The sequence below is a fragment of the Mobula hypostoma genome, unplaced genomic scaffold (genome assembly GCF_963921235.1).
Source record: "Mobula hypostoma unplaced genomic scaffold, sMobHyp1.1 scaffold_36, whole genome shotgun sequence".
NCBI classification, from domain to species: Eukaryota; Metazoa; Chordata; class Chondrichthyes; order Myliobatiformes; family Myliobatidae; genus Mobula; species Mobula hypostoma.
Genome location: NW_026948187.1, coordinates 1,417,327 through 1,430,402, shown reverse-complemented (window position 1 = coordinate 1,430,402; position 13,076 = coordinate 1,417,327). Strand labels below are relative to the sequence as shown.

Sequence of the window (13,076 nt, the reverse complement as noted above, 5' to 3'; positions counted from 1 at the left end):
GTTATTGACACAAAATGCACATTTTAATATTGATCAGGACACAACATATTTATAGATTGTTACTGACAGAGAATCGTATAATTTGTGTTCCGTGTGTTATCTGAATGTACTTGCCTGTGATGCTGCCACAAGTCAGTGTTTCTCTGTACCTGTACCTTCCCGTACTTGTGCACTTGGCAATAAATTCAACAGGACCTGAGAAATCTCAGTGAGATTTGATTAGTGATGATCATCTTGGCAGCTCGGTCGGTCGAATGTAGAGAGACAGTACACTGTTAAATGCAAGACCCTGAACAGTGTCGATGAGCAGAGGGATATTGGATCCAAGTTCACAGCTCCCTGAAAGAGACTGCACAGATTGATCGGGTGGCTAAGAGAGATATAACGAGAGGTTACACAAACTTGCGTTGTTTTCTGCAGAGCGGCGCAGGCTGGTCTGAGACTGGATGGACGTTTATAAGATTACGAGAGGAATAGATAGAGCGGGCAGACGATGTATTTTTTCTGGGGGTTGAAATGTCTAATGCATTTATGGTGAGAGGAGATATGAGGGGCAAGTGTTACGAGATCACAGGTTTCATTTTGCTGTGGGTGTTTCTTTAAGAGAGTCTGCAGGAGGCGGGAGTGTGACGTCACTACACTGACTGCTGGAGCTCTCAGTCTGAGAGAGAGAGAGAGAGGGAGGACTGCAAGCTGAAGTTTGCTAAAGTAATGGGTAAAAGTTTGATACTTTTCCCATGCCAAAAGGACTGGGTGAAGGAGCGGCGCGCAGTGCATATTGAATGTGTGATTGTCACTGTTTTGATCCATAAGTGGACTGTTGGAGTTTTTCTGTAGCGACCACTTTCGTTAACACTTGCATGGATTCGGGTGTTGTGTAACAACCACTTGTTCTAAAGAATATTCCTGTGACTGTCACCTTGTACAATCTCTTCGTGGATTTTGGAATACGACTCGGTGACTAAAAATCTTCTGTGACTGTTACTTCGTTTTCCCAGCGTGGAACCAGTGAAATTCTTCGTGATTACTTCCTCGTTGCATTTTAATGTGGATTTACAACTTTTCCCATTCCGTGGATAACTGAAACTTGCCATCTTGAAACTTTAAGTACTTGTTCCTAAACTTGACAGTGTGGGAGCCACAAACGCAGAATACTGTTAACTTCTGTTTCGGTGAGTAGTTTGTTTAATTTTCTATATACTAATAAAGACAGTAGTTTACATTAAAACTGAGTTTGTGGTCTATTACTGCAGGTACATACACAAGTTTGTGTCTTTCCACAGAGTGGCGGGTTGCTGGAGTCTCTGCCTGGGTTGGGACCCCACAGGTCACGTGATCCCATTCGCCCCTCCCATTTAACCGCAGGCGGGCAGCAGCTGCGCGTCTGTTCCCGAGGCCCCGCCCTCCGGATGACGCAACAATCACTCCGCGCCTGCTCACAGTCCCCATATGGACGGTGTTTGCCTTTCCGCTCGGTGCTGAAGTGAGTCCGTCTGCGGGATCGGCAAAGGCTTATCGCCTCCTGGGTCGGGGCGCCGGGGATCGGGATCACTGTCTGCGGGCCGAAGATATCACTTTCCCATCGGTGAGTGTTGAGACCGATCCCGAGCGGGGAGATCTGATGTTGGCCGTGAGGCCCGAACTCATTTATTTTCCAATTATCTGGGCTCGTCAGAAATGTGTCGACTTCACTTAATCTGCACTGAACGATCCAAACCAGGAGCCCAGGCTGTCTATTTCCGCAGAATTGAAATGGAAGACCCGCCAACTGGTCACGTGAGGCTTTTTACCGCAGATCAGCCCGCCCTCCGCTTCGTGACGCAAGATCACTTGGCGTCTTTAAACTATCCCCGGATGGATGGTGATGTTTCCTCCTTGTTGTGTTGGGGGAATCTGATGTTGGCCCCTGAGTCCCGTTAACTTCCCCCAAGTCGGCTCTCTTCCTGAGGCTCCTCGCATTTGTCCTTTGAGCTTTATGGCTGTTGTGTCTTCTCCCGGACTGGGGAGGGTGAGAAAGGAGAACGATCCAGGTTATGGGGATCTTTGATTTCACTGTCTGCTTTACAGAAGGATTGGGAAGTCCAGGGAGGAGAATGGTTTCTGTGATTGCTGATCTGTATCCAAAGGTCTCTGCAGTCCCTCACAGTCATAGGCAGAGTAGTTACCATGCAAAGATATGAAGTGTCCGAATTGGAAATTTTCTATGGTGTATTGATAAAAAATTGGTGAGGATCAAAGTATATATGGCAAAGTTCTTGTTGTTTGTTCTAACTTTGTCATTTTATACAGTAGTATGTACTATTGTAATTCCACCAAGATACAACACAGAGCGTCATAGGAAGTCATTCCTGCCTGTGGCCATCAAACTTTACAACTCCTCCCTTGGAGGGTCAGACACCCTGAGCCAATAGGCTGGTCCTGGACTTATTTCATAATTTACTGGCATAATTTACATATTACTATTTAACTATTTATGGTTCTATTACTAATTATTATTTATGGTGCAACTGTAGCAAAAAACAATTTTCCCCAGGATCAATAAAGTATGACTATGACTATGATACTATTAATTCAGTATCTGTGTATTGCTGGAGGACCATCAGTGATTGTCCTTGATCCCTTCTCCCACATGGTTCCATCTGCTCATCCCTGCCCATCTTGTTCAACCTCTGTCCAGTCTCCTAATCCCCAACCCCACCCCCCACCCCAGCTTCAGTGATGTACATAAACCATCTAGATCAACCTTGGTCCACCCTGTATCTCACAACCTCAATATTATATATCAGCAATCTTTCTTCTAACCCTTGTTTTTATTGTGAAGTATTCATTTACAACTTTGACCTTGCTGTGTTATTTCCAGAATCAGTTTAGCTAGAATGCCAGAGGGTCATCAGGTACCAGTTCTGTTGTGCATTGGTGTGGAGGTGCTAGTTATTGAATTGTGACTGGCTGACACACTGCAGCATTTTACTGGCAGGAAAGAGTACTGGGAGAGTTGGTGCTTGCGCTATAATTCTGTGATCTACATTACAGGCATATGGAACTGTCAGTGTTTTGGCTTTAATGCTTCTAGAAATGGGGCTGGATGGTCGTCCTTCTGAAATGAAGCAGAAATTTTGAGCAGCTGGACATTGGTTGTGGGGAAATCCCGGATTGCACTACCCAGTGTGAGATGTGGGGGCAATGTGTGAGACTCTCAGGGTTAGTGAGTGGCAGATTCAGCTGTGTGACTCTGAGTTTGGGTCCTGGGTTATCACAGTTTTTGACCCAGGTAAAATGGATCCGGGGATCGAGCTGCTTGGGCTTATAAGGTTTTGAGTGAGTATTTCTGGTCTGGGATCAGATGCTTGTTTCTGGAGTTCCTTTGGAAGCAATGATTGCTAATCTGAGGAGAGGATGAGTTCCCATTCCATCCTCACAGGGAGAGGCTATGAGTAAATGGGCTGGTCCATGTTTACAACAGTAGAAATAGACCTGTGAGTTTGGTGTTCAAACTGTGTTTGGAAACCCCCCCCTGACTGTCACCTGTCTGTCACTTGGTGGAAATCAGAGAGAATCTTGAGTTGCTGGAGATCTGCACTAAAAACAGAAAATGTTTGAAGTCATTCTGACAAAATGTTATTAACCTGAATTGTAATGTTTGTTCCTCTCCCCACAGCTGTTCCTTACCTGCTGAGCATTTCTGGTAATTCCAGTTTCTTTTTATTACATTCACCCTGGACTGGTTTATATTTCCTGAAATGGACCTGTTTTAATCTGGGAATGGAAATGGCTTGTTCTGTGACAGTAGTACAGTAAAGAAAGCACAACTTTTCCCTGTAAATTATACAGGTACCAATCTGTCTGTTATTCCTGGAAATGTGTTTTGTGCAGTTGTTGCTAACGAGGTCTACAAGAATAATATAAGGAATGATCGGTTTTATGTATGAGGAGCATTTGATGGTTCAGAACCTGTGCTCAATGGAGTTCAGAGGGACAGTGGGGGTGGTGGAGAGATGTATGGTTAAGTAAACCTACCGAATGCTGAAAAGCCTGGATACAATGGATATGGAGAGGATGTGCCCATTGGACAGAGAGTCTGATCTGACAGCACAGTCTCAGAATAGATATGCTTCCCTTTAAAACTGTGATGAGGAAAATATTTTGGCCTAAAGAAGTCTGATCTGTGGAAGTTGTTACCGCAGAGGTTAGTTGAGGCTGCCATTTGGGTATATTTATGACAAAGATTGATATATTCATGATTGCTAAGTAGCTTTAGGGTCACAGGAGGAAGGCAGGAATATGGTGTTGGAATGAAAATCAGCCATGGTTGAGTGGTGAGGCAGACCAGATGGATCGAATCACCTAATTCTGTTCCTGTGTCTTATGTCTTACCATGTCTGACTGATGGCTCCTTCTTATCCCATATCGTTTTGTGACGTGTGAGGGAAAATAAAAGATTGTTCACTGAGATCATTACAGTATATTTACCTTTAACATTTAAATTTCGGTGAGTTTTGTTCTTAGCAACATTAAGCAGAAACGTTTGGTTCTCCTTTCTATTGTTAATGTGCTTCATTATCTTTCATGTTAAAGTTAGACCTGCGGTGAGAGATTTATTGGAAGAAAAACCCCAACTGGAAGCAAACCACGACTGAAGACGAGGGAACAGCAACAAGTGAACCAGCCCGAGGATTGAGAGCATCAACTGGAGAGAACCCATCTCACTCGGAGAATCCAGTGATTCAGTCAGGAGAAAGTTTGGTGAGTCTCATTTACTCAAACTTTGGTCCTTTAGACATTACATACCTGTACAAAGGAAGGTAGGAATGTCCCCGGAAGAACCAGCTATGCCTCTGGCAGATCTAGTTGCAATCACTCCAGGTCTGGTAATGTGCTTCCAGCAGCCCAGCCCTTTAAAACCACTCCCATTCTGTGGAAGTGGAATCCGGATAAAGTCACTCAGAGACCGCATAAGTACAAACCCGTTTTTCCAAGCACCTGGGGCTTACTCCGTTATTCGCTCAAACAGGAACAGTCTATGACTGTTCTCGCCCAATCCACTAACTGACTAACAATTCCACTTACACCACAGGTATATCCGTCCAGATACCCCCCACACAAGACAGGCTGGAGCCAAAGTTATTTACTACATGACAGCCCCTAAAGACAAATTACAAAGTAGTCATAATGGCTTTCACACACGGAACAGACTGAAGCTGTCCTGTCTCTACGCATGAGTGCGCAAGGAGATAAGCATCCTGAAACCCCAGCTAGCAACCCTCAAGAAGAAATATGACTCAGCGTGGCTTAGCACATCTGTTGATCATCAGCAGTTTCTTTCAGGAAAACAGGCTGCTATTGTTTAATGAAGTGTTGAGCCTTTTACGTACTTTATCATTCCCACTTTACATGATCAACAAAGCAGTAATTTTTTACAGAGAAAGCAAACGAGTAGGGCATTGACTTATCAGTGGGTAAAAACAGCATACAACAGTAATTATAACAATAATATGTACAACTATTAGGCCATAATGCAATATCATGCCCCACATATTACCGAACAGGAATTCAAAGACCACCATTTCGACCCTTCGGTGAACCCATGTAAATCCTGCCCTACTCTCTTGATGCTGTGAGTCTCCTTGGCAGTGTGCTCGGAGAGGGATGTAATGTTAGTAGAGTCATCAGGGATATAGGTGCAGCATTCTGTGTCAATAATAGCACAGGTTCCCCCTTTCTCAGCTGGGATAAAATCTAAAGCCATACGATTCTGTGGGACTGTTTGCCAGATTGCAATCATTTCAGTGGATATTTCTGTTACTTGGGCCTGTGTTTCTGTCAGGGCCCCTGCAGTATTGTGGCCAGCTCCTCAAGTGCTGTAGCCAAATTGATTATCTCTCGTGAATTCCTGGCTACTCCATAGGAGAGAAAACTGATCATCCAAAATCGCTCAGTCTCAGTTATTCCTCTCCGCTGCTGGGCACCTGCAAGTATGGCCAGGATGCATGTTTCCCTGTATAGGAAGTTCCGTTTGGTGGGGGCCTGAGATACCATCCCTCAAATCACTGACAGCCACAGTCATCTCTGACTGGACACAGTTCCTCACCTCACTTCCCCGTGTGTTTTTTGAGAAAGCCCAGGCTGAGAGTTCCTCACTCTGGCTGAGCAGGATTACTGACATTGGAATCATAGTTTTACCATGCTGGGGAATTTCTGCACAAACCCAGCAGGCCCCTAGTTCTACCTGTTTGGCATAGGTGTGACAGAGAGACGGAAAGGTGTTAACGTGGGATCTCCCGGATGCTGGGGTGAGCCCTCTCAAAGACATAAACACAAACACCACTAACTATCAACCAATACATTTTCCTTTAGTCCGAGAGAGTCCTTCTACTCAGTTCCTTCAGTAACACGTTTGTAGTCTGTTCGATGTATCCACCGAAATTGCCCCTTCAGTTTCACAGCTGTGGGAGTGGTCAGTAACTCCTGATATGGTCCTCTCCACCGAGATCCGAGTTTCCCTCAATCCCAGTTCTTGATCCGGACAAAATTACCAGGTTCTATGGTGGGATAGTCACTCCTCTCTGCAGAGTGGTTCTCTTCCTTGTAAGCCTGTTGTACCTATAAATGTAATGCTTGGAAAACTTTGGTTAGTTGGCATATATATTTCCCCATCTCTTCCCCCAGGGTATGCATATCCAATTTTGCTGGTAGACTTTCTGGGAACAATGGTACACAAGGTCTTGGTCCCCAGGGTGTCCTCATGGGCCGTCCATAAAAGATTTCAGCTGGTGACAACATTGTTTTCCCCTGTGGGGTAACCCTCATGTGGAATAGGGGTAACGGTAGGACCTTCAACCAAGTGAGTCCAGTCTCCACTGTTAGTTCGGCTAATTTACTCTTCAGAGTGCCATTGGCTGTTTCCACTATGCCAGCGGCCCGTGTGTGGTGTACACAGTGGAATTGTTGCTTCATAGTTAGTTCATTACATAGCCCTTCGTTTACTTTTGCCACAAAGTGTGGGCCATTGTCAGAGCTCAGCATACCTGAGAGTTATTTCCTGCAATAATACCTTCACAACAGTCATAGTAGTATTATTGGTAGTTGGAATAGCTTCAATCCATCTACTAAACACATTTATAATAACTAAGCAGTATCTACAGCAATGTACTGCAGGCAATTCAATAAAATCAACTTGTAGACATGAATAAGGTTCACCTGTCAAGGGAGTTGTACCCGGTGTGCAGGGTACAGGTTACCAACCATTCCCTCCTTTCCCAGGTGTGTACAATTATGTATTTAATTGACCAATATTGATAAAAACTCTGCAGGAAAATAAATCTGCCCCACTGGGGTGATCCAAAAACCTAGGTCAGGGTCTTTCTGGCACACATCTGGGAACACAATTTGTGCTCCTCCTCAGAGGCGTCCCCCTGAAAAGTACGTACCTCCCGCATGTCTGGCAAACTCGTTCTGCTTAAGTCACGAAAGGTTGCTTGACGGGAACCCGAGGGCACCACAACTACCGAGGATTGTACCGCACTTTTCACTGTCTCATCCACTAAAGCGTTGCCTTTCGTGACCTGTGTGGGCCGCACATTTAACAATAGCCAAAACTCAAGGTAGCTGTAGAACTGTGAGTAAAGTTGTTTACAAAGGTGGCATTGCTAATGGGGTGGCCAGAGGAAGTCTGGAATCCTCATGTTCCCAGAGAGCCCCGTAGTCATGTACAACTCCAAATGCGTAACAGGAGTCTCTGTAAATGTTCGCACTTTTGTCTGTTGCTAGGATACAGGCACGAGTCAGAGGAAACAGCTCAGCCTTCTGGGCAGAGACAGCTGCTTAAAAAGAGGCCTGCACAACTATTTCACTGTCTGTCACTATTGCATAGCCAGAATATTGTTTTCCTGCTGGATCCACAAAAGAGTTTCCATCCTTATAAAACGTTGCCTCGGGCTTCAGGGGGTATTGCGGAATGGATGGGAGAGTCTGTCCTTCTTTCATGGTGATCCAGACAGGGGGGCAGTTGGTGTAGTTGAATTCATGGCCTGAAGTTGCCCAGAGATGGGGTACAACGTCTTGAGTTTGGTCAATATTAAAAGAATGTCTTACCAGATGTCCCGTCTTCACCTCAGTCTCCTTCCAGTATCGGAATTAGCCCATGGCCAAGTCTTGCCAGTCTCCCTCGGTGCTGGAGGCTTGTTTCATTGAGGTGTAGGCAAGGAACCCAGGTTCTTTGGCTTGAACCCAGGGCAAACCCTAACGGTGGTCTGGGGAACCACCAGTCCCGTCTGTCGCCAAAGGAAATCCGGAACTTCGGCCAATAATGCACTGCCCTCTCTTCCTTTAACCTCTCCAATCACCGTGACTGGGAACTTCTGTCCCTCGAGGGGTGCATAATATTGGCTTTCCTCAGTTGAGTACGCCATAGGGTCATAGCACAGAGTCACGGTGGGTGGACCGCTGGCATTGGGGTTTCAAATGAAGTGGAGTCCTGATTAAGTGACCACCACTGGGGGGGTCGGTAACTGGGGAAGCTGTCGGTTGTTCACTGGTCCCAGGGTTCCAGTAATATGTCAAAGCTCATCGCATTCAATTTCAATCATAGTCAGGCCAATCCATATTATTTGTTTTAATTATGTGGACGAACCAAACATTCATCTCAGCAGTAATTTTTTACATGGCATTAAAACTGTGATACTTTAGGTTAATAATACATAAAAGAAAATCCCAGCTGCAATCAAGAAAGCCTATTTGCGTGAGCGTGTTTCAGTTACTGTGGGGGCCAGGAACCCATGCAGCTCAGTGGGAACAGGGAATAATACCAATGGAGAGAGTCAAACTGAGCCAGGTCACAGATTGGAGATGGCAGAAATGCCCCATTCTTATAGAGACAGGAAGAGCATCAGAGAATTTGATGGTCATTCCATATACCAGCACTGTGCCCAGATAGAAGATGATTTCTCTCTCCATCTTGGGTTGAACCTCACTTTAACAGTGTGATGTCAGATCACACCTTGGCAAATCAAATGATCTCATCTGAAATGTTGTCCTGCACACACACTGATGGATTTTGTAAATATTTTTACAGGTTAAAAATGAGAAGGAATTTGTCTCCAGGAACCTCAAGCATCGCACGCCAGTTTTGCTGTCTCTGTCTAGATATTTAAGAAGTGGAGCAAGGAATTCAATTGACCATCCTTCCTGCTCAGACTGTGGGGAGGGATTCACTTGGTCATCTGATCGAATGGCACATCCGTCATCTTACATAGGGGAGAGGCCATTCATCTGCTCGGACAGTGGGAATGGATTCACTCAGTCATCTCATTTGAAGGTATATCAGCAAGTTCACACTGGGAAAGGCTATTCATCTGTTCTGGGTGTGAGAAAGGATTCAGTCAGTCTTCCCGTCTGTGGACACACCAGTCAGTTCACACTGGGCAAAGGCTGGTCATCTGCTAAATTAGTGGGGAAGGATTCACTCAGTCATCTGACCTAATGGCTCACCAGCGAGTTCACACCGGGGAGCTGCCATTCACCTGCTCAGACTGTGGCAAGGGATTCACTTGCTTATCTAAACTGAAGGTACATCAGCAAGTTCACACTGGAGAGAGGCCGTTCACCTGCTCATTCTGTGAGAAGAGATTCACTCACTCTTCCACCCTACAGAGACACCATCGACTTCACACCGGGGAGAAGCTATTCACCTGCTCAGTCTGTGGGAAAAGATTCACTGATTCATCCACCCTACAGGGTCACCAGCGAGTTCACACTGGGGAGAAGCCATTCACCTGTTCAGTCTGTAGAAAGGGATTCAGTCATTCATCCCACCTACAAAGTCATCAGCGAGTTCACACTGGAGAGAGGCCGTTCACCTGCTCAGAATGTGGGAAGGGATTCACTCAGTCATCCCACCTACAGAGACACCAGCGATTTCACACTGGGGAGAAGCTGTTCACCTGCTCAGAATGTGGGAAGGGATTCACCCAGTCATCTGAATTATTGGCACACCAGTCAGTTCACAGTGGGGAGTGGCCATTCACCTGCTCAGAATGTGGGAAAGGATTTACTCAGTCATCCCAACTATTGGCACACCAGTCAGTTCACACTGGGGAGTGGCCATTCACCTGCTCAGAATGTGGGAAGGGATTCACTCGGTCATCACAACTACTGGCACACCAGTCAGTTCACACTGGGGAGAAGCCATTCACCTGCTCAGTCTGTGAGAAGAGATTCACTCAGTCATCCCACCTACAGAGTCATCAGCGAGTTCACACTGGGGAGAGGCCGTTCATCTGCTCAGAATGTGGGAAGAGATTCACTTACTCTTACACCCTACAGAGACACCAGCGAGTTCACACTGGGGAGAAGCTGTTCACCTGCTCAGAATGTGGGAAAGGATTCTCTCAGTCATCCAACCTACAGAGTCACCAACGAGTTCACACAGGGGAGAGGCTGTTCACCTGTTCAGTCTGTGAGAATAGATTCACTCACTTATCCAGCCTACAGAGACACCAGCGAGTTCACACTGGGGAGAAACCATTCACCTGCTCAGAATGTGGGAAAGGATTCACTCGGTCATCCAACCTACAGAGTCATCAGCGAGTTCACACTGGGGAGAAACCGCTCACCTGCTCAGAATGTGGGAAAGGATTCACTCAGTCATCCCAACTACTGGCACACCAGTCAGTTCACAATGGGGAGTGGCCGTTGTTATGAATCCCTAGGTTACGTTTGCTGTGGACTGTCAATTTAGGAGAGAGAGAGAGAGAGAGATTAAGAAGGCAAATCAGTCCAACTTGCAGCTTGTTTACATCGCTCGCAGCTTGTTTAGATTTAACCAAGGACACAGACACTCAGAGTCAGACGGAGATGAAAGAGGAAAAATGGAAGGATCGAATCATCCAACCTATGGAGTCATCAGCGAGTTCACACTGGGGAGAGACCATTCACCTGCTGTGAATGTGGGAAGGGATTCACTCAGTAATCTAAACTTGTGATACACTACTGGGTTCACGCTGGGGAGAAAGTTTCAATAAGCTGCATGCTGGATATTTGTCCATCACCATTGCTGAATGCAATTTTGAGAGTGACTGTCTTTGCTGAACTCTGCAATTATTGCTGCTGCTCACCACACCCAGATCTGCACCCTGGTCACTGGGCAGGGGAAAGGTTTGCTCTGCTGCATATTCACCTTTAATGGGACTAGAGTTTAATTTTCTGGATCAGAGACAAAACAATCATTTCCATTTTAAACTCTGTGTCCGGTACTTGGTGAATTTCTAACATAACTAGTGTACAGTAGAGAGTCAAGTCTGCCTGGCTGGTCCTTACCAGTGATTCCGTTCCACGAATCTGCTTGGGAATCTGGTGATCTGCTTGGGAAATCTTATTAAGCCCTGAATTAAATTTTGTCAAATGTTGTTTGTTTGTTTTTTTTTTGGTTTTCTTGCTATTTTCTATGTTCTTTGCCTGTTAATATTGCAGATACTTGGGCCAAAATGTTGATTCCCATCGATAGATGCTGCCTGACCTGCTGAGCTCCTCCAGCACGTTCTGTTATGGCTCTAGATTTCCAGCATCTGCAGTATCTCTTGTGGCCCATTTGCTTGTATGTTTCTGGAAAGGACTGCAGGTAGGCAGAGAGGGTGCTGTGGCTCTGTTGGTAAAAATTTAAATCAAATCATCGGAAAGTTGACATGGTGTTGGAAGGTGCTGAGTCATTGTGGGTGGAACTAAGAAACAGCAAGGGTGAAAAGATCTTGATTTGTTTTGCGACCCCCAAACAGTAGTAGGTATATTGTCTGCAAATTACAATGGGAGAAATAAAATGCATGCTAAAACAGCAATGTACAATAGTCATGGGAGATAGTCATGCAGATATATTAGGAAAATCAGGTCGGCGCAGGATCCCAAGAGGAGGTTTCCTAGAATGCCCACAAGATGGCTTTTTAGAGCAGCTCCTGGTTGAGCCCAGCTGGGGATCAGCCATTCCCAATTGGGTGTTATGCAATGAACCAGAATTAATTAGAGTGCCTAAGGTGAAAGAACCCATAAGGGCAAATGATCTTAATGTAATGGAATTCACCCTGAGGTGTGAGAAGGAGAAGCTAAAGTGAGGTATTCCAGTGTAACCATGGAATAAAGAGAATTATAAAGGCATGAGAGAAGAATTAGCCAATGTTGATAAGAAAAGAACATGGGCGGAGATGATGACAAAATGGCTGGAATTTCTGGAAGCAATTTGGCAGGCACTGGATATATATGTAAAAAAGAGGAAGATGTATTCTAAAGACAAGATGAAACAACCGTGGCTAAGCCAACATAAAAACCAAAGAGAGGGCATATAACAGAGCAAAAATGGTGGGAAGTTAGAGGATTGGGAAGCTTTTATAAACCTACAGAAGGCAAATTTTTAAAAAAGAGGTTAAGAAGAAAAAGATGGAATACCAATTTAAGCTAGACAGTGATATTAAAGAGGATGCCTAATGTTTCTTCAGATACATTAAGTGTTAAGGAGAGGAAAGTGTGGATATCGGACAACTGGACACCGATGCTGGAGGAGTGGTATTGGGGGACATGGAACTGGCGGATGAACTGAATAAGTATTTTGCATCAGTCTTCACTCTGGAAGACACTAGCAGGATGGTAGATGTCTGGATGTCAGTGGTCTGAATTGTGCAAATTTACATTACTCGGGAGAAGGTTCTTGGAAATAGAATGGTCTGCAGGTAAATAGGTCACCTGGACCAGATGGTGATCATCTGAAAGTGGTGGTTGAAAAGATTGTGGAGGGATCAGTAACGATGCTTCAAGAATCAGTGGGTTCTGGTATGGTTCTGGGAGACTGGAAATTTGGAAATATCACTCCACTCTTCAAAGGAGGTAGAGAGGTAGAAGATACAAAATTATGGGCCAGTTAGTCTGACCTCAGTGGTTGGGAAGATATTGGAGTCGGACGTTGAGGATGTGTTTTCAGGGTTCTGGGGCACATGATAAAATCGGCCATTTTCAGCATGTTGTCTTCAAGGGAAAATCTTGTCTGACAAGCATGTTGACATTCTTTGATTTCATTGACGAAGTAACAAGGAAGACAG

The 13,076-nt window shown here is 45.2% G+C and overlaps 3 protein-coding genes and 1 pseudogene across 9 annotated transcripts in view; 2 read left to right on the top strand and 2 right to left on the bottom strand.

Annotated features, from left to right (window-relative positions):
* Window positions 1-13,076, top strand: part of LOC134341608 (zinc finger protein 239-like) — an 86,985-nt gene that overhangs the window by 36,138 nt on the left and 37,771 nt on the right. The gene's annotated exons all lie outside the window — the stretch shown is intronic.
* Window positions 1-13,076, bottom strand: part of LOC134341616 (zinc finger protein 239-like) — a 618,489-nt gene that overhangs the window by 585,865 nt on the left and 19,548 nt on the right. The gene's annotated exons all lie outside the window — the stretch shown is intronic.
* LOC134341534 (zinc finger protein 420-like) overlaps window positions 1-13,076 on the bottom strand; it is a 45,907-nt pseudogene that overhangs the window by 17,645 nt on the left and 15,186 nt on the right.
* On the top strand, window positions 747-12,715 carry LOC134341607 (zinc finger protein 229-like). Of its 4 annotated transcripts, XM_063039482.1 has the most exons (4): window positions 751-1,172; window positions 1,284-1,585; window positions 4,576-4,743; window positions 9,071-12,715. In XM_063039482.1, exon 4 carries the CDS (start codon window positions 9,478-9,480, stop codon window positions 10,696-10,698), a length of 1,221 nt encoding a protein of 406 aa, XP_062895552.1. In that variant the 5' UTR covers window positions 751-1,172; window positions 1,284-1,585; window positions 4,576-4,743; window positions 9,071-9,477; the 3' UTR covers window positions 10,699-12,715. The 4 variants fall into 4 exon arrangements, with proteins under 4 accessions (XP_062895553.1, XP_062895551.1, XP_062895552.1 ...); XM_063039483.1 differs by having other exon boundaries at window positions 747-1,585; window positions 4,580-4,743; XM_063039481.1 differs by having other exon boundaries at window positions 749-1,585.

What these genes read in the sequence shown, in the direction of transcription:
- LOC134341607 (XM_063039483.1), top strand. Translation starts at nt 9,478, where the DNA reads ATGGCTCACCAGCGAGTTCACACCGGGGAGCTGCCATTCACCTGCTCA.